The sequence below is a fragment of the Palaemon carinicauda genome, chromosome 39, assembly GCF_036898095.1.
Source record: "Palaemon carinicauda isolate YSFRI2023 chromosome 39, ASM3689809v2, whole genome shotgun sequence".
NCBI lineage: Eukaryota > Metazoa > Arthropoda > Malacostraca > Decapoda > Palaemonidae > Palaemon > Palaemon carinicauda.
Genome location: NC_090763.1, coordinates 57,785,731 through 57,808,230, shown reverse-complemented (window position 1 = coordinate 57,808,230; position 22,500 = coordinate 57,785,731). Strand labels below are relative to the sequence as shown.

Genomic DNA, 22,500 nt, shown 5'->3' with positions numbered 1-22,500 from the left:
AGCTAAGAAGATCGTATGAACATCCATATTTGCTGAAAAAACTTTTGCATCTTTCCGTACTAATCTCGATTATGGGCTAATACATTTGTCTATAGTAGTTAAATCTAATGAAGAAAAGTAAATGTAATTAGATTTTATTTAATTATAGTTAGCAACCTCTTAAAACAAAACAATTTACGAAACTGTCCAAAAGAGGCTTAAGGAGTCAATCCGACACGATCCATTTGATTTAGGTCGACTTCAAAACGTTCCCAAGCTCAGTCTTCCATAAACCAGTGTTTCCCAACCTTTTTAAATGATTACCCCAAAATTTTATTTCTAACTAATCATTTACCCCATTGAACATATACCCGGTAACATCGGATGTTTTTTTGCAGCCCCCTGATGAACTGTATTACTGTATGGATCATGTAGCCCGCTGTCGTACAGCAATGTTAAAATTATTGAGTTTTCCTATAAAATAATTATTTCAGATTTTGTGTATGAATTATGGCAATAATTATGGGAATGTGAATAACTCAATTTCAGAACATCTTGATTAACCCAAAAATACGGGTCCATTACCCCACTGGGGTAATTTACCCCAGGGTTGGAAAACACTGCTCTAAACTGTAATAGAGAAATTCGCTTACACGAACCATTTGATTTACTTCAGATGATTCTCCAGCTCTATCGTTCTCTAAGGAATAATAGAGAAATGTATCATTAAAAAGAAAGACTGGCTCCATTTGGATACACATACACAAATATATATATATATATATATATATATATATATATATATATATATATATATATATTCTGGTCACGTTCAACTCATTGCCAGATGTATAACTAATCGGTCTCTCCCCATCCCTCAGGTAGGGGGAAGAGGAGTAGTCATACCTTGGCGAGAGGTGGTTCTCTAAAGAATAATAGAGAAATTTATCATAAAAAAGAAAGACTGACTCCATCTGTCTCTCACCTCCATTGCCAAAGGATCCAACTTCATGACCACAGTGTTGTTGTTTGAGGCGAGACCGTAAATGGCCCACAGTCCATTTTCGTCAGTACTGAAGTCGATGTAATTTATACCGCTGTTGTACAGGTAGCGCCCTTCTTGCACGGACAGTCTAGGGACCACCAAGTCTTTCTCTGCGCCGGAGTGGAGGTCGTACTTCATGATGATCGGTTGGTCTTGCACGTGGTAGTAGAAGGATCCGTTGTATATCACGTGCGAATTGCCCTGTAATGATGGCCGAAGTGCAAGAGTTTAAAATATATTACTGTGCAAATCTCTTCATTATTTTCGAAAAATTATTCTTTTTAGTTAGGCAGATTTACACCGACTCGCAAGGGTGCTCTTTTAGCTCGGAAAAGTTTCATGATCGCTGATTGGTTGGACAAGATAATTCTGACCAATCAGAGAGCAGGAAACTTTTCCGGGCTAAAAGGGCACCGCTGCGAGTCAGTGCAAATGCGTCTCATTAAAAAAAATTGCCCTGTAATGATGGCCGAAGTGCAAGAGTTTAGAATATATTACTGTGCAAATCTCTTCATTATTTTCGAAAAATTATTCTTTTTAGTTAGGCAGATTTACACCGACTCGCAAGGGTGCTCTTTTAGCTCGGAAAAGTTTCATGATCGCTGATTGGTTGGACAAGATAATTCTGACCAATCAGAGAGCAGGAAACTTTTCCGGGCTAAAAGGGCACCGCTGCGAGTCAGTGCAAATGCGTCTCATTAAAAAAAATTGCCCTGTAATGATGGCCGAAGTGCAAGAGTTTAGAATATATTACTGTGCAAATCTCTTCATTATTTTCGAAAAATTATTCTTTTTAGTTAGGCAGATTTACACCGACTCGCAAGGGTGCTCTTTTAGCTCGGAAAAGTTTCATGATCGCTGATTGGTTGGACAAGATAATTCTGACCAATCAGAGAGCAGGAAACTTTTCCGGGCTAAAAGGGCACCGCTGCGAGTCAGTGCAAATGCGTCTCATTAAAAAAAATTGCCCTGTAATGATGGCCGAAGTGCAAGAGTTTAGAATATATCACTGTGCAAATCTCTTCATTATTTTCGAAAAATAACATTACTTATATACCTATAGTCAATTCTTTTTAGTTAGGCAGATTTACACCGACTCGTAAGGGTGCTCTTTTAGCTCGGAAAAGTTTCATGATCGCTGGTTGGTTGGACAAGATAATTCTGACCAATCAGAGAGCAGGAAACTTTTCAGAGCTAAAAGGGCACCGTTGTATATCACGTGCGAATTGCCCTGTAATGATGGCCGAAGTGCAAGTTTAGAAAATCTTACTATGCAAATCTCTTCATTATTTTCGAAAAATAACATTATTTATATACCTATAGTCAATTCTTTTTAGTTAGGCAGATTTACACCGACTCGCAAGGGTGCTCTTTTAGCTCGGAAAAGTTTCATGATCGCTGATTGGTTGGACAAGATCATTCTGACCAATCGGAGAGCAGGAAACATTTCCGAGCTAAAAGGGCACCGCTGCGAGTCAGTGCAGATGCGCCTCATTAAAAAAAAATGAGTATAGTATCTATTCAGGAGACCAACTGAAGCCTGCAATTTTATTCATTATTTTCAATAAATAATATTCTTTCCAACTATCTATCTAGCATATATTCAAGAGACCCATTGAAGTAGCATATTTATTCATTATTTTCAATAAATCAAATTGACAGATTCTTTTTATCTCTCTAGTATCTATTCAAGGGATTCACTAAAGCACTGCAATCTTATTCATTATCTTTTATAAATAAATTCCTTCTTTTTATCTATCTATCTAGTATCTATTCAGGAGGCCCAATAGGCACTGCGATTTTATTCATTATTTAAAAAAAAAAAAAAAAAAAAACATCTCTCTCTCTCTCTCTCTCTCTCTCTCTCTCTCTCTCTCTCTCTCTCTATATATATATATATATATATATATATATATATATATTAATCGATCTAAATATATAAGAGACCTACCTAAGTAGCCTAATGCAATTCTGTTCACCATTCTCAATACATCAAATTAAAATTGCTTATCTATCAATTTATCTATCCATCTATCTCCCAACAATGATTAATTGACAGCCTTTGAGGATGGCCTCTGTACTCAACCGAAGTTTAACTTTATTATTATTATTACTATTATTATTATCATTATTATTATTATTATTACTAGCCAAGCTACAACCCTAGTTGGAAAAGCAAGATGCTATTAGCCCAAGGGCTCCAATAGGAAAAAATAGCCCTGTGAGGAAAGGAAATAAGGAAATAAATAAATGATGGGAACAAATTAACAATAAACCATTCTAAAAAACAGTAACAACGTAAAAATAGATATGTCATATATAAACTATTTAACAACGTCAAAAACAGATATGTCATATATGAACTATAAAAAGACTCGTGTCAGCCTGGTCAACATAAAAACATTTGCTCCAAGAAAAGGTTCTAAATCAGTAATGGAATGAAAGTATCTCTACATTCAATGTTTTCTACACATTCAAGGTTTGCAATGATGGGGTTGAAAATGTTTAAATTTTACTCACATATTTAAACTCTCTCAGTTTTAATTCATATCCTGCTCATTCAATTGCGACCTTATTTAAGCACATGTCCTTTTCTTGTCTCAGTGTCTTTGTATGCCTTGTTGAACTATTTGTCAATTTCATTTTACAGTATTTGTTAACTTTTTGTTAAAGTAAAGGTCAATTCCTTAGAAAGATATTTGTTAACTTCTTGTTCAAATATTTGTTGATTCTTCATTTCAAGTACTGTCAAATTCCTTTTCAAATATTTGTTAATTTATTGATTAAATTCATTGTTCAACTATTCGTTAATTCACTGATCAAATTCTTTGTTCAAATATTTGTTAATTTATTAAATTCATTGTTAAAATATTTGTTAATTTACTGATCAAATTCTTTGTTCAAATACTTGTTAATTTATTGATCAAATTCCTTATTCAACTATTTGTTAATTCACTGATCAAATTCCTTGTTCAAATATTTGTTAATTTATTGATTAAATTCATTGTTCAAATATTTGTTAATTTATTGATTAAATTCCTTTTCAAACATTTGTTAATCTATTGATCAAATTCTTTGTTCAAATATTTGTTAATTTATTGATTAAATTTATCGTTCAAATATTTGTTAATTCACTGATCAAATTCTTTGTTCAAATACTTGTTAATTTATTGATTAAATTTCTTATTCAAGTATTTGTTAATTCACTGATCAAATTCCTTGTTCAATTATTTGTTAATTTATTGATTAAATTCATTGTTCAAACATTTGTTAATTTAATGATTAAATTCCTTTTCAAATATTTGTTACTTTATTGATTAAATTCATTGTTCAAATATTTGTTAATTCACAGATCAAATTCTTTGTTCAAATATTTGTTAATTTATTGATTAAATTCATTGTTAAAATATTTAACTCTTTGATCAATTTCCTTGCTAAAATTCCTTGTCTAAATATATGTTAATTCCCTACTCATGAACTTACCAATTTCTTGATCAATTACTTCTTAATTCATTAATAAAACGTTTATGAATTCGTTACCTGAATATTTCTTAATATATGGCAGCTAATTGGAATTAAAATAATATCATTCGCACTAAAATAATAAGAATATTAAATCTCATGAAAATGTAAAATTCCATTCATTTCAACATTTCCCGCATCTGTATACCTAGGGGCAGTGGTTTGGTGTGCCCATTCTATATATATATATATATATATATATATATATATATATATATATATATATATATATATATAAAAAAAAAAAAAAAAAAAAAAACTTTTTGCTATGGGTGCCCCAAGGCTAAATGACCAAAGGGTTTAAAGCCTTTCATAACATTAATCATAATTCTTTCCAAGAGACTAATGTTTCCGCCTCTCATATTTTTGTTTTAGGTAAAATTAAAAGTAATTTAGATGAGATAAAAATATTTTTCGCTGTTTGTAATACATTCAGTTTAGGAGCTATATGGGATTCTAAAAGAAATCCATATATCAAATATCATTTGACGTTGAGTTTTTTTCTCCTAATCACTAGTGTACGCGATCCGTCAAAATTCTATGAATTTATTAAAAATTTTTTTTTGCTTTGGATGCCCCAAAGCTGAATCTGAATGACCAAAGGGTTTAAAGCCTTTCATAACATTAATCATAATTCTTTCCAAGAGACTAATGTTTCCGCTTCTCATATTTTTGTTTTAGGTAAAATTAAAAGTAATTTAGATGAAATAAAAATATTTTTCGCTTTTTGTAATATATTCAGTTTAGGAGCTATATGGGATTCTAAAAGAAATCCATATAACAAATATCTTTTGACATGGATTTTTTTCCCTAATCACTAGTGTACGCGATCCGTCAAAATTCTATGAATTTATTAATTTTTTTTTTTTTTTGCTATGGATGCCCCAAGGCTCAATGACCAAAGGGTTTAAAGCCTTTCATAACATTAATTTCTGCATTTCACATTTTTGTTTTATGTAAATATAAAAGTATAAATGGGTCGCTCATTTAATTTAGATAAGAAAAAAAATAATTATTTTTCGCTTTTTTGTAATATATTCAGTTTAGGAACTATGTGGGATTCTAAAAGAAATCCATATATCACATATCATTTGACATTGTTTTTTTTTTCCTAACCACTAGTGTACGCGACCCGTCAAAATATCTAAATATCTAAATAGATATACACACATATACACAGATTGAATCCTTCCCCTCCCCTCCCTCTTTCCTTTAGGGGTACCCACTTTCACCAACGTAGGCCTACACCCTTTTTGCCTTACCCGAGGGACGGGGAGGAGCTGAGTAGTTATACGTCTAACAATGCCACTGAGCATGACCGGAAATAAATAAATACATAAATAAATAAATAAATATATATATATATATATGTGTGTGTGTGTGTGTGTGTATGGGTGTGCGTGCATACATACATACACACATACTACATAGCCTATATATATATATATATATATATATATATATATATATATATATATATATATATATATATATATATCCAGGATGATTGCTAGGTTGAGTCTCATTAAAGAAAATGAAGTAAAAATTGGAGTAATAATTATGCCGTGTTTTTTTTTTTTTTTTTTTATTTATGTATTAATAAAATATCCCAGGTTATTCAAAATGGCAAGGATTGCTTATGTTTCCTTTATACACCTGGTTGCATTAATTTTTCTGGAATACTATCTGGGTAATTAAAGCGTTCAAGATTTGAATGAATTTTTACGTTGTCATTTTGTTTGCTTTTAATTACGCACGATTCTGTATCAATTGAATCATGAATATTCACCAAAGTAATAATGACTAAATGTATCTTATTTATAATCAGTATCATGAATATTCACCGAAGTAATAATTACTAAATGTATCTTATTTATAATCAGATCATGAATATTCACCAAAGTAATAATGACTAAATGTATCTTATTTATAATCTCAATGAATAAAATGAGCTGATTTATTCATTCCTCCGGTTAATCAAGAATTTTAGGACTAACTGCTATTCTAAGTAATGATTTACATATAACTTTGTTTGTTCTAATTACGTGAATGTCAGTGTAATCAATCATGAATATACACCATGGTAAACATAACTACGAATCTTGAATAGAAAATCTATAATTGAACTGGGTTGTAGTATGTATGTCTCTTGTTTATTCATAATTTGTATACTAAACGCTGGTTATCTTACCCTAATAAGTCCTGACATGGTTTGGGAACATTCTAAGTAGAAATTTGAATCAAACATATTGTTATTATTATTATTATTATTATTATTATTATAATTATTATTATTTGCTAAACTACAACCCTAGCTGGAAAAGCAGGATGCTGTAAGCCCGGTGGCTCCAACAGGGAAAATAGCCAAGTGAGGAAAGGAAATAGTAAAAATCAAATGGTTTGGGAACATTCTAAGTAGAAATTTGAATCAAACCTATTATTATTATTATTATTATTATTATTATTATTATTATTACTATTATTATTATAATTATTATCATTATTATTTGCTAAACTACAACCCTAGCTGGAAAAGCAGGATGCTATAAGCCCGGTGGCTCCAATAGGGAAAATAGCCCAGTGAGGAAAGGAAACAAATAATTAAATATTTTAAGAACAATAACATTAAAATAAAGATTTCCTATATAAACTATAAAAACTTTTAACAAAACAAGTGGAAGAGAAATTACATAGAATAGTGTACCCGAGTGTACCCTCAAGTAAGTGAACTCTAGCCCAAGACAGTGGAAAACCATGATACTGAGGCTATGACACTACCCAAGACTAGCGAACAATGGTTTGATATAATAATAAACAATGATTTTGATTGTCTGTGTTTTTTAAGTTGATCATCATAAGAGTAGTTTTTTTTTTTTTTTTTTTTTTGCCGTTCCAATGGCCCATAAGTTAATTGTACTTCAGATCAATTTGACAAATCCCTGTTACTATAGTCCATTTCTTTTAGCGAGTCATATTTGCACCGACTCGCAGCGGTGCCCTTTTAGCTCGGAAAAGTTTCCTGATCGCTGATTGGTTAGAATTATCTTGTCCAACCAATCAGCGATCAGGAAACTTCTCCAAGCTAAAAGGGCACCGCTGCGAGTCGGTGCAAATATGACTCGCTAAAAGAAATGGACTATAGTAAAAGATTATCCAGTTTTGAATGGTAAGTTCTATTGTATCTTTCTTCTAAAATTATCTTTTCGGCTTTTCTTTTATATTGGAGACAACATCGACTGTAAGCGCCAATTCCAATCCCATTGTTCTTGTTTAGAGAGAGAGAGAGAGAGAGAGAGAGAGAGAGAGAGAGAGAGAGAGAGAGAGAGAGAGAGAAAAAAAAAAACTCTTCCTCCTGTTAATCAGGGTTGCCAGGTTTTCTAAATGAGAAAAGGCCAACTTCTAATCAACTGAAGCTTTAATAGGCCAACCCATAAGTAGAAAAAGGCCAAAAACTAATGGCATTTAAGGTCAACCTTTTTATCACGTTATTACTAAAGGCCAACTTCAAAAAGTCCAAATTTGAGATTTTTGGTCTAAAAAAGGCCAACCTGGCAACCCTGCTGCTAATGTCCTTTTAGAATTTAGATATATTTTACTTTCAGTTTTTAGTAGCTTTCTATACAAATTATTTTCCATTTTTTGTGGTGTTGAATTTCCTAATTTTGATTTAAAATAGTCCTATGTAGAATAGACAGTAAATTATTTTTTTTTTTTCATAAAGAAAAAAAAAAAACCTTCCCTAACTGGAATAGGTTACAAGTTCTAACGTTTCTCGATTACAAACCAAGTTAAGTTTCCTGTCCTTAAGATTTGTCTGACATTTTCCTTATATATCCAAACTATATTAGACTAGATTTCTTTGATTAATTCATAGAATTCTGTTGGGTTACAGTTTCAATAATTCATAATCGAATTTCATAGGGTATGTTAGGCGGAATGCTGATGCAAATTATCTGGGCCAAATCAGAATATGTATCGAGCTCAGATAATCATCGGCCTGTCATGTCCGCGTCAATATTCCTAGAACTGTTTGCAAACAAAATTTCAGGGAAAATAAAGGTAATATACCCCATCGAGAGACATAGTGAGTTGAAAAATGGCCGCTTTCATTAGTTCTACCTCTTTACTACAACGAGAAACTTAAATAGAGGGGCACTCAGTAGAGGGCATGCCTTCACCACGCCAAGCAGCCTTATTTTGCTCTTAACTCCACTGCGTACTATTACTTGGCAGTCTTATTTTGCTCTTAACTCCACTGCGTACTATTACTTGGCAGTCTTATTTTGCTCTTAACTCCACTGCGTACTATTACTTGGCAGCCTTATTTTGCTCTTAACTCCACTGCGTACTATTACTTGGCAGTCTTATTTTGCTCTTAACTCCACTGCGTACTATTACTTGGCAGCCTTATTTTGCTCTTAACTCCACTGCGTACTATTACTTGGCAGTCTTATTTTGCTCTTAACTCCACTGCGTACTATTACTTGGCAGTCTTATTTTGCTCTTAACTCCACTGCGTACTAATACTTAGCAGTCTTATTTTCCTCATAACTCCACTGCGCACTATTACTTCGATGCATTCTCTTCAAAATCTAATGGATTTGTCCTTGGGTTTTTGAGTAATTTTGTTCACAAAAAAATTAGATTTTACTTAACATTACGATTATTTTCAAAGTACTACTGCGTACTTCTACTTTGATGTACTTTATCCAAAATATTACAGATTCATCCTTAGGTCATACCAAACATATCTACCAAGTTTGGTCAAAATCGGTACAGTAGTTTTTGTGTAAAGTTACAAACAAAAGAGTAAACAAACTAGCAAACAGACGAAACACACGGGGGGGGGGGGGGAATACTTACCCTTCGATTTTGACGTAGGCAATAAAGACAATCAAATTACGATGCCTATGCATTTTTTGGATGCTTAACAAACGCTTCTGTTATATTCCAATGAGCTCGACAATAGGGTTCGATGCGTTGTCTCTAATGTTTGAGCAAATCTAATCAACCTTTGTTATGGTAATCAAATGAATGATGTGAAATGGAGGATCACCAGTAACATTCCCCGACACTAGTGCTGGTCAGACACAGGTAGCGAGTTTCTCGGTTTAGTTCTCTTTTATGCAGGACTTTTCAGCGGGAAACGTGTTCATTAAGTATGAGGTAAGGGGATGGCTAGAATATCCTTGTCTGTCTATCATTCTAGCTAGCTATCTATGTGTATGTAGATTTATAAATATGTATATACAGTATACATATTGTATATAATTTATATATATATGAATATATATGTATATATGTATATATATATATATATATATATATGCATATATGTACCTATATCCTACATGTGTATATGTATATGTATATATATATATATATATATATATATATATATATATATATATATATATATATATATATATATATATATAAACACACATATATATATATATATATATATATATATATATATATATATATATGTGTGTGTGTGTGCAAATGTGTATTTATGTTTGTACTTTCTACTTCTATAATGATTAAACACATATCATGTAATTATACCTGTAATACAACTTATTATCAATACCCACGGATTTATCTTCTATAAATTATGATTACAGTCAATTCTAATGGTTATTATTGATAGAATAAAATCTAAGATTAATAAAAAAAATACGCAGACAATCTCACCGAGAAAGGTTGATTTAGTCTGTGAGTTTTCGTGGGGTGATTCTTCCGATAGCTGATCTTGTCGGAAAATTCGTACAAGATCTTCGGGCTCCTGTGGTCCGTCGTCCAAAATTTGGGCTCGGCCTGAGGATCCTTGGGGTAGGGATCTCGCATCCATGATCCGTATGGAGAATCCGTGTGTCTGTGGTACACGGGCTTCCCAACAGCAGAAAGCAGACAGTCTGTGGGGATAGATAATGATTGTAATTCACGGGCTTATATTAACGGCAGAAAGCAGACAATCTGTAGGGATAGTCAATTATTGTAATTTACGGGCTTCCTAACGGCAGAAAGCAGACTATCTGAGGGATAGACAATGATTGTAATTCACGGCCTTACTAACGCAGAAAGCAGACAATTGTGGGGATATAAACAATAATTGTATTTCACGGGCTTTACCAGCGACAGAAAATATTCAATGTGTGGTAAGGAATGACTGTAAAACACAGGCTTTACCAACGGCATAAATCAAAATGTGGGGATAAACAATGATTGTTTGTAATAGACGGGCATTAATAACGGCAGAAAACGCACAAACTGTGAAGAATAAACAATGATAGTAATACACGGGCTTTAGCAACGGCAAAAAGCAAACAATCTGTGGAGAAAAAACAATTATTGTAATATATGGAAATAATTGATCAAAGGTTAAATCCTTGTTCAAATATAAGAAAATTTCTGTTCCAATTACATGTCATTTCCTTGTTTAAGTATGTTTCAATTCCTGAGTTGAAATGTTAGACAATTTATGGTTGAAATGTTAGGTAATTCCTTGCTTAAGTATGTTGTAATTCCTGGTTGAAATGTTAGGCAATTCCTTGTTTAAGTAAGTTTTAATTCCTGGTTGAAATGTTAGGCAATTCTTTGTTCAAGTGAGTTTTAATTTCTGGTTAAAATGTTTGGCAATTCCTTGTTTAAGCATGTTTTAATTCCTTGTTGAAATGTTTGGTAATTCCTTGCTTAAGTATGTTTTAATTTATGGTTGAAATGTTTGGTAATTCCTTGTTTAAGTATGGTTTAATTCCTGGTTGAAATGTTTGGCAATTCCTTATTTAAGTATGTTTTAATTTCTTGTTGAAACATTAGGTAATTCTTGTTTACGTTTGTTTTAATTTATGATTGAAATGTTTGGCAATTTCTTGTTTAAGTATGCTTTAATTCTTTGTTGAAATGTTAAGTAATTCTTGTTTACGTATGTTTTAGGTTGAAATGTTTGGCAATTCCTTGCTTACGTATGTTTTAATTTATGGTTGAAATGTTTGGCAATTCCTTGTTTAAGTATGTTTTAATTCCTTGTTGAAATGTTAGGTAATTCCTTGTTTAAGTATGTTTTAATTCCTTGTTGAAATGTTAGGCAATTCCTCGTTTAAGTATGTTTTAATTCCTGGTTGAAATGTTAGGCAATTCCTCGTTTAAGTATGGTTTAATTCCTGGTTGAAATGTTTGGCAATTCCTTGCTTAAGTATGGTTTAATTCCTGGTTGAAATGTTTGGAAATTCCTTGCTTAAGTATGGTTTAATTCCTGGTTGAAATGTTTGGAAATTCCTTGCTTAAATATGGTTTAATTCCTGGTTGAAATGTTTGGAAATTCCTTGCTTAAGTATGTTTTAATTCCTTGTTGAAATGTTAGGCAATTCCTTGTTTAAGTATGGTTTAATTCTTAGTTTAAATGTTAGGCAATTCCTTGCTTAAGTATGGTTTAATTCCTGGTTGAAATGTTTGGCAATTCCTTGTTTAAGTATGTTTTAATTCCTTGATGAAATGTTAGGTCATTCTTGTTTACGTATGTTTTAATTTATGGTAGAAATGTTTGGCAATTCTTGTTTAAGTATATTCTAATTCCTGGTTAATATGTTAGACAATTCCTTGTTTAAGTAAGTTTTGATTCCGGGTTGAAATGTTAAGCAATTCATTGTTTGCTTATGTTTTAATTCCTTGTTGAAATGTTAGGTAATTCCTTGTTTAAGTAAGTTTTAATTCCTGGTTGAAATGTTAAGCAATTCATTGTTTAAGTATATTTTAATTCCTGGTTGAAATTTTAGGTAATTCCTTGTTTAAATACGTGTTAATTCCTTGTTTAAGTATGATCTAATTACTTGTTGAAATGTTAGGCAATTCCTAGTTTAAGTAAGTTTCAATTCCTGGTTGAAATGTTAGGCAATTCCTTGTTTAAAGTACTTTCAATTGTCTATTAAAATATTTGTCAATTCTTTGTCCAAATATGTGTTCTTTCCTCGTTTAAGCATTTGTTAATTCCTGTTTCATTTGTATTGCATATAATGAACTTGTGTATAGCTTTTTATTTCTATACAGTAAGCCTACTTGGATCAGTGGAGAATAATCGGTGAATAGATTAAATATTCAACACCCTTCACGAGAATTACAATAAATGAAGAAATCTCTAAGCTATCAAATACTAACCTTAGATATTAGTCTTTAAAAACTGAACGATCCTCTTCAGATTCAACAAATAGCAAATGTCACAGTCAAACCCGGACATAAATATATTTCTAGGAAATGAATTTTCAAATTTAGAGGCAAACACTAATTACAAAATCATGAGGTGATTTTAGGAGGCCATTAAAAATTCTATTTACATTTTAGTACCAAATGTAATTATAATTAACTCGCCTACGTAAGTGTTCTTACTACTCTTTGAAATAGTTGAGTAAAATTGAAGTAAGTTTTAAAATTAGCAATTTTTACCAAAACACTTTACTTTTTTAACAGTTAAGCTCCTTACGTCATTATGAAATGGATTTTATATCCTTAATTGGAAAGGAAAAAACATCAAAGGAAAGATATTAATGTCATAAATAAAGCTTTAAACTCTTATAACAACATATTGTATACAGAATATACTGTAACTATCATAAAGCTACATATCAAAGTTAACAGACGACTTTAATATACACACTTCCTTTCCTTATTTCTCTTCAGACGTATTCCTTATGGCATTATTATATATGATTTTGATGATTATTCATGTATTAAGACCCATTACTAACTTCATTTAAAGATAGATTTCATGTCTTACTATAAGGTAATTAAACAATGCTAAATTTACTAAAAAAAAAAAAAAAAAAAAAAAAAAAAAAAAATTACGTGATAAATTTGTGAAGTAAATCATATCAAACAATGTATCGTATTTCTCTACCCTATTACTTTTTTTCCTAACAAAAACAGGACATATATCATCACATTATTACTTTATCTCCTAACAAAAAACTACAGATAATATTAGATCAAACATCCCTATCTATTTGATTAGCCATCCTAACAAGCCTACATGGCTGAGAACTATGAAGCGTGAATTGGGAGATGATGAATGGAGAAGTATTGAATTAAAAGCTCAAGATAAAGACGACTGGCGAAATCTAACCGAGGCCCTTTCCGTCAATAGGCGTAGGAAGGAAATGACATAAGGTCACTCATGAATTGAATGTCAGAGACAAGGGACAGGACAATGTCCTAGGTTGAGACTGACCATATATACATATGATCAGCGCCCAAGCCCCTCTCCATCAAAATAGGACCAGGGAGGGCCAGGAAATGGCCGGTGATGATCTAGCATGTAGACCTATAGAGCCCGAAGGATGGTGAGGTTACAGACACTATTATAGAAAATATCGAGTTTGAGCAGGACTCGAATTCCCGTCCTACAGATTTCCAGGCAGGGACGTTTCCAGTAGGTTGCCAGAACCTTTTAGAGATGGGCGTAGGAGGAGGAGATGATGATAATGATGATCCTAACTTAGATCTGTGACGGGCCGAGAAGGTTGTGAACTCAAAGGCAGTGTGAAAGCATCTGAGTTAATTTATTATAGAGCACTCTCCTTTATATACAAAACCTCAAGGCAACAGGAAATTACATGTTCGAGAAACAGACAATGTTACATAGGAGAAAAGCAGACATGTTTATTCTGGTTCTTTTTAGTGCGAGGGAAGAGCGAAGATACAAGCATAATATATACAAAATGAATTATGTACGATCGTGTGACACACGGTTGGTACATATCTGTTTTATTATTTGCCATATTTTCTGAATAAAACCAGGAAATTTGAAACGCTTGTTGGCTTTCCCGAAATTGCCTTAACTTGGAAAACCAAATCTGCCTCCTGATTCCGACTATTGCACGTTCTTGATCAAACAATTTTGCCAATTGCATATTCCTACTTCAAGTAAACAAGACGAATGCATATCAAATAATATGCAAATAAACGTAATCACCATTTCATGTTTGTCAAACCTGGTCTCACAGGTAGTGAAGGAAACCTGTCTCTGGCAAATTATTCCCTACATTTTTCAAATTATTATTATAATTAATATTTTCTAGTTGGAAAAGCAGATAATAATAATAATAATAATAATAATAATAATAATAATAATAATAATAATAATAGGGAAGTGGGGAATATGGGGAAAGGAAGAGTACCCCTGGATACAATCCATCTTATAGCTCAAAGGCAGGTACTCGGGATGGGAAAGATTAAGGAAATAGGGAGAAAGAGAAGTACAGGAGGAGAATAAAAGAGAGGGGCAGACCCTCTTGCGATATTAGGGAATTGGTATTATTATTTCAGTCATTATATATGCTATAAGCCCCTGGGGCCCAACAGTGAAAAATGTCCGTGATGAAAAGAAATAAGTAATTTAATAAACTATATGAGAAGAAATTAATAAAGAATATAAAATATCTTATGACTAGTAACAACGTAAAAATAAATATTGCATATATAAACCATGAAGAAAGAGTTTGAGCTTCTGAAGTTCTTGGGTTTTAGGAATTATATAAAAGTATATTGGGAATTGTTAGTTGCAATGAGTTTTTGTGTTGACATAATTGGAATCAGCGTCTTTTTTAATTTGCTATTTGATCTTGAGTTCTGTTATCAGTCACTGTCTAGAATTACACGGACAGCTCACTGCTCAACTCCTATACGTTTTAGATTAAATATCACATTTTAACGAGATCATGATGAGGGGTAGATGGAGATGGTTTGGACATCCTCTTCGCACTCTCCAAGAGAGATTAGTTTAACAAACGTTTAACTGGGCTCCACAAGGCACTAGAAGAATTTGAAGACCCAGGTCTACATGGCTGAGGACTATGAAGAGTGATGTAGGAGATGAGAAATGGAGAAGTATTGAATTGAAAGCTCAAGAAAGAGACGACTGGCGAAGTCTAACCGAGGCCCTTTGCGTCAATGGGCGCAGATGATGTAAAGTCACTTACGAATTGAATGTCAACGACAAGGGACAGGACAATATCCTAGGTTGAGACTGACCATATATACATATGATCAGCGCCCAACCCCCTCTCCATCAAGCTAGGGCCAGGGAGGGCCAGGAAATGGCTGCCGATGCCTCAGCAGGTAGACCAATAGGATCCCAAGGCTAGTGAGGTTGCTATAGAAAATATCGAGCTTGAGCTGGTCTCGAACTCCCGTCCTACAGATTTCATGGCAGGGACGTTTCCAATAGGTTATCACAACTTTTCAGAGGCAACTACGATCTGTGGACCTTTTATGTATTCTTCTGTCTATAGAGGGGTGCAATTATGACTCACTGTGTTAATCTAAAGCATTGTTCATGTTTAAACCCAAAACTAAATTTTGGTGGCCTGTTGGTAACGTCCTTGTCTGGTGATCGCCAGACTAGGGTTCGAGACACGCTCAAATTCGTTAGTTCCTTTGGTCAATGCAATCTCACTATCATTGTGAGCTAAGGATGGGGTGTTTGCGGGTGTATATAGGTCTACCTGCTGAGTCATCATCAGCCAGTGCCTGGCCCTCCCTGATCCTAGCTTGGGTGGATCATATATACAGTATACACACACACCTATTATATATATATATATATATATATATATATATATATATATATATATATATATATATATATATATATATATACATATATATATATATATATGGTCAGTCTCCAAGGCATTGTCCTGCTTGATAGGGGATTGTCTCTGTTCCTTGCCTCTGCCATTAATGAGTGGCCTTTAAATCTTTAACGCGTCTTGTGTTTATTAATTGATTGAGTGATCTCAAATTATCTTCGACTCAAATTCTACATAAACACATTAGTTTGCTCTAGAATGAAATCAGAAACGGTCAGCCAAATGAATATTCAAAGGACCTATGTGTCAACTTCATCTTTTTAATGGTCACCCATCCAAGTACGGACCAGATCAAGCGATATTAGATTTTACTCTGGATCGACCAGCAGAACAGTAAATATATTCACGTTCTATGGGTGGATAGTAGACACACGAACAAATCGAGCGATAGACAGATATATGTATAGATGGATAGATGCACAAACAGAAAGATAGCTATAAATTATCATCATCTTATAAACAGAAGTGCCAGTAGGGTTTAAAGGTTTAAAAGCCACTCATGAATGGCAGGGGCAAGGGACAGTGACATTGCCCTATCGAGCAGGACAACGCCCTAGAGCAGTGTTTCCCAACCCTGGGGTAATGGACCCGTATTTTTGGGGTAATCAAGATGTTCTGAAATTGAGTTATTCACTGATGATGGTTCATTTTGATATCCATTAAAATGGAAAAGTTTGCATTTGTTTTGGATGCTTAACTATAAGCAGCCAATAGCGGGCTACATGATCCATACAGTTCATCAAGTGGCTGCAAAATAACATCCGATGTTACCGGGTATATGTTCAATGGGGTAATTGATTAGTTGGAATTAAATTTTGGGGTAATCATTTAAAAAAGGTTGGGAAACACTGCCCTAGAGACTGACCATATATACATATGATCAGCGCCCAAGCCACCTCTCCATCCAAGCTAGGACCAAGGAAGGGCAGGCAATGGCTGCTGATGACTCAGCAGATAGACCTATAGGCTCCCCCATACCCCACATCCTTAGCTCACATGGATGGCGAGGTTGCAGCGACCACAGAAGATAACGAGTTTGAGCGGAACTCGAACCCCAGTTTGGCGTTCACCAGTCAGGGACGTTACCACATCGGCCACCACAACCCTTTCAGGTTTCAGATTTTGTGAAGCTTATTGTGACATTTTTTCTTTTTTTGAAAGACTTTGTTTATGGCTAAACAGACATGGGAGGAACACCAGTAAATATCATAAGAAACGGAATCAAGCGTAATAATAAAATCATGAGAAATCCTTTTTGGTAAAAAAGAAAAAAAAAAGACACTTCAAAATCAAACCATTGTTCTCTAGTCTTGGGTTGTGCCGTAGCCTCTGTACTATGGTCTCTCACTGTCTTGGGGTAGAGTTCTCTTTCTTGAGGGTACACTCGGAAACACTTTTCTACCTTATTTCTCTTCCTCTCGTTTTTTAAAAGTTTGTATAGTTTATATATGAAAGATTTATTTTAATGTTGTTACTGTTCTCAAAATATTTCATTTCAATTGTTAATTATTCCTCTTGTAGTTTCCTTATTTCCTTTCCTCACTGGGCTACTTTCCCTGTTGGAGCCCTCGGGCTTATAGCATCCTGCTTTTCCAGCTAGTGTTGTAGCTTAACAAATAATAATAATAATAATAATAATAATAATAATAATAATAATAATAATAATAATTTTATAAAAATTGACTCTGCTATTCATATTTCATTTTCCTTGTTGGAGCCCTTGGGCTTACAGCAGAGTGCTTTTCCCATTAGGGTTGTAGCTGAGCAAGTAATAATAATAATAATAATAATAATAATAATTATAATAATAATAATAATAATAATAATTTTATAAAAATTGACTCTGCTATTCATATTTCATTTTCCTTGTTGGAGCCCTTGGGCTTAGAGCATCCTGCTTTTCCAACTAGGCTTGTAGCTGAGCAAGTAATAATAATAATAATAATAATAATAATAATAATAATAATTACCGAGACTCCTGTTCTTCAAGCCGGGGTAGGAGTCATTGCCAAACGGTTCCACCCGGATGCCGAAGAGAACGCCTCGACCCTCGGCGCATTTCGGCATCTTGGGACATTCGGGGCAGTCCGGTGGAGGTGGACAGAGGTCATCGTAGAGGTCGACGAATCGTGGCGGGTCAGGTCCGAAGGTCAGCCCTTCGATCGTTCCCGTTGATGGGATGTACAGAGTTGGGTCAATTTCTGTTGGAATAGAGAGACAATTTGATTTAGTGAGGAGATGGGAGGAATGACAATGGGGTTGTAACTATTGATGGGTTCTGTAAGTATCAAAACTTATACTACTACTACTACTACTACTACTACTACTACTACTAATAATAATAATGATAATAATAATAATGATAATCATAATAATAATACATTATTTTTTTTAATTAGTGGAAATGTTTATCAGGTTCAACAGAAGATGAAATATACAAGATTTGCGCCTAAAAGTTATATATATATATATATATATATATATATATATATATATATATATATATATATATATATATATATATATATATATATACACACATATATACACATATATATACATATATATGTATATATATATATATATACATATATATATATATATATATATATATGTATATATATATATATATGTATATATATATATATATATATATATATATATATATATATAAATATATATATATATATATATATATATATATATATATATATATATAGTATATACGCACTTAATCAATTATGTGAAATTACTTAGATGTACTCTACCAGTAACTAAGCGTCGGATACTACAATTTTCAGAAAAAAATAAACAAAACATGAAATTGAAGACATGAAAACTTCAAATGTCTAAATGAATAATCTATACTAATTTCGAGACAAGCGAGAACATAAAAAAAGTCTTTCCTTATATTGAAAAGGGAAAAATTATTAAGTAATGACTGAATATTTTAGATTTTGTCATAATAACGTTTCTGAATATTTTAGATTTTGTCATATTAACGTTCCTGAATATTTTAGATTTTGTCATACTAAAGTTTCTGAATGTTCAAGCCTTTGTAATATTAACGTTTCTGAATATTTTAGATTTTGTCATACTAACGTTTCTGAATGTTCAAGCTTGTCATATCAACGTTTCTGAATATTTTAGCCTTTGTCATACTAATGTTTTTGAATATTTTAGAATTTGTCATACTAACGTTTCTGAAAATTTTAGATTTTGTCATACTAACGTTTCTGCTTTTCCAATACTAACGTTTCTGAATATTTTAGATTTTGTCATACTAACGTTTCTGCTTTTCCCATACAAACGTTTCTAAATATTTTAGATTTTGTCATACTAACGTTTCTGAATATTTTAGATTTTGTCATACTAACGTTTCTGCTTTTCCCATACTAACGTTTCTGAATATTTTAGATTTTGTCATACTAACGTTTCTTCTTTTCCCATACTAACGTTTCTGAATATTTTAGATTTTGTCATACTAACGTTTCTGCTTTTCCCATACTAACGTTTCTGAATACTTTAGATTTTGTCATACTAACGTTTCTGAATATTTTAGATTTTGTCATAATAACGTTTCTGAATGTTCAAGCCTTTGTCATATTAACGTTTCTGAATATTTTAGATTTTGTCATACCAACGTTTCTGAATGTTCAAGCTTGTCATGTTAACGTTTCTGAATATTTTAGCCTTAGTCATACTAATGTTTCTGAATATTTTAGATTCTGTCATACTAACGTTTCTGAATATTTTAGATTTTGTCACACTAACGTTTCTGCTTTTCCCATACTAATGTTTCTGAATATCTTAGATTTTGTCACTCTAACGATTCTGCTTTTCCCATACTAACGTTTCTGAATATTTTAGATTTTGTCATACTAACGTTTCTGCTTTTCCAATACTAACGTTTCTGAATATTTTAGATTTCCATACTAACGTTTCTGCTTTTCCCATACTAACGTTTCTAAATATTTTAGGTTTTGTCATACTAACGTTTCTAAATATTTTAGATTTTGTCATACTAACGTTTCTGCTATTCCCATACTAACGTTTCTGAATATTTTAGATTTTGTCATATTAACGTACCATGAACCATGAATATATAAGGGATTCGGCCTTCTGAATTATTCTGACCATCTTATACAGGAACCATAAATACTAGAAAATTCCATTAAGCCAGAAATTTGAATTTCTTTTATCAAAAAAAAAAAAAAAAAAAAAAAAAAAAAAAAAAAAAACCACTGTTTTGAAATTTATGGTGTGTTATATTGGACAACCATAAAATGTCCTTGTACATAAACTTTTATTCTTTCGAAACTTTTAATGAGTTATTATATTAATTTACCACGAACATTAAGATCAACGATGTAATGAGTGTGTCTGCGCCCCATCTTTCTTCCACCTTTCTTTGTGACTATTTTCTACATCTCTACATCTCCAGAGGATAAAATTGTTTGTGTGTTTGCAATTTGTGTATGTGTGTGTGTTTGTTTGTGAACAGCTTCCTGGCCACAATTTTAATCGTAGAGTATTGAAACTTGCAAGATTAACTGTTATGTAAAAAGCTAGTAATTATTAAATTTTGGAAAAGTCAAGGTCAAAGGTAAAGGTCACGGTCAAGCAAAATGGCCAATTCACGTCATCAGCCATAAGTTTCGAAATTGTTGTTTGAAATATCTACCAAAGACATAGCGAAACGGATCAAGACAGATGGATCATATAAGCGCGACTCGATGCTTAATTGATAATATCTAATCTAAAAAAGAACTCACACAAATACATACATACATACATACATATATACATACTGTATATATATATATATATATATATATATATATATATATATATATATATATATATATATATATATATATATATTTATGTATATATATATATATATATATATATATATATATATATTTATATATATATATATATATATATATTTATATGTATATATATATATATTTCTATATATATATATATATATATATATATATATATATATATATATATATATATATATATATATATATGTGTGTGTGTGTGTGTGTGTGGTCGCTCATGTGTGTGTATTTAAATTGTACACCACAACCCTCAAACTTCCTTCATCGTCACTATCAGACAACCAGTTATGAACTGAAGCCTCTGCTCTTCCCACATACACTTTTAGGACTTCTCTTCCCTCCATAGACTAACTGGTGGCATCCAAAACGTTACCTCCATACCAAAACGTACTTCAATGTAAAACGTTTCGTGAAAAAAAAAACTAAATGAATACGTCTTTGTACAGGACTGAAATGAATGCGGGAGACACACAAAAGCTCTTTCAGGTCCCTCATTTCTTTTCATATGCTCTCTGCCTGCAACAATGAACAAGACTAATTGCTTGATAATATTTTTTCATTTCTGGTCCCTTTGCCCCGAGAAAAATAATTCTACACAAGGCACAGGTCGAAGCAAGTGTTGGCGTCCAGTGTTCTTCGTGTAGCGTTTGTGCGTCGGGGGATTTATTTGTTTGCCGAAAGAGGGAGAGGGAGACTTAAATTCTTCCCAGAATAACATTCATAGGGGAAAAGATATTTCAAGGTAATTTATTTCTTTACACTTGGAGGCTGTTGTCATACAACGTTTTTTAAATAGGCGGTGAAAGTAAAAATAATAATGATGGTGTTCATAATAACAATATAGTGCCTCTTAAAATTCTTTGATAGTGTGCACTGTCCAATTTTGTGGAAAGTCCTGCGTTATCGTGGTGGAGTTTTGGGGAAATGAATATTTCAAGATATTTTATTTCTTTACAGCTAAAGGCTGGTGTCATACTACGTTTTGAAAATAGATGGTGGAAGTAAAAGTAATGTATTGTGATGATAACAATAATGATAATAAGGGGTACTGATGATACAGAATCATGTCTTCTTGTATATTCTATCCATGTCAAAATATACAGCGAATTATGACCAAGTTTCACTACCTAAAGCTATGAAACAAATTAAGGTATATTCTTCGAGTTGAAAGTAATAATAATAATAATAATAATAATAATAATAATAATAATAATAATAATAATAATAATAATCCAGTTGCAAATAGTATCAGTAGTTGTAATAATAATAACATTAATATTTATAATATTAATAATAATAATAACAACAACAATAACAACAATAATAATAATAATAATCGAGTTGCCAGTAGTATCAGTAGTAATAATAATAATATTAATAATAATAATTGTAATAATAAAAATAATGATTATTATAATCGAGTGGCCAGTATTAGTATTAATAATAATAATAATAA

The 22,500-nt window shown here is 32.2% G+C and overlaps 1 protein-coding gene across 2 annotated transcripts in view; it reads right to left on the bottom strand.

Annotated features, from left to right (window-relative positions):
- The window catches only part of LOC137631208 (uncharacterized), a 360,284-nt gene that overhangs the window by 5,600 nt on the left and 332,184 nt on the right, over positions 1–22,500 (bottom strand). For both annotated transcript variants that reach the window (XM_068362956.1, XM_068362955.1), the window contains exons 11-13: positions 18,162–18,392; positions 10,244–10,464; positions 965–1,225 (exon numbers count right to left, since the gene is read on the bottom strand). In XM_068362956.1, coding sequence (XP_068219057.1) covers positions 965–1,225; positions 10,244–10,464; positions 18,162–18,392 — 713 coding nt within the window. The remainder of the gene's footprint in view (positions 1–964; positions 1,226–10,243; positions 10,465–18,161; positions 18,393–22,500) is intronic.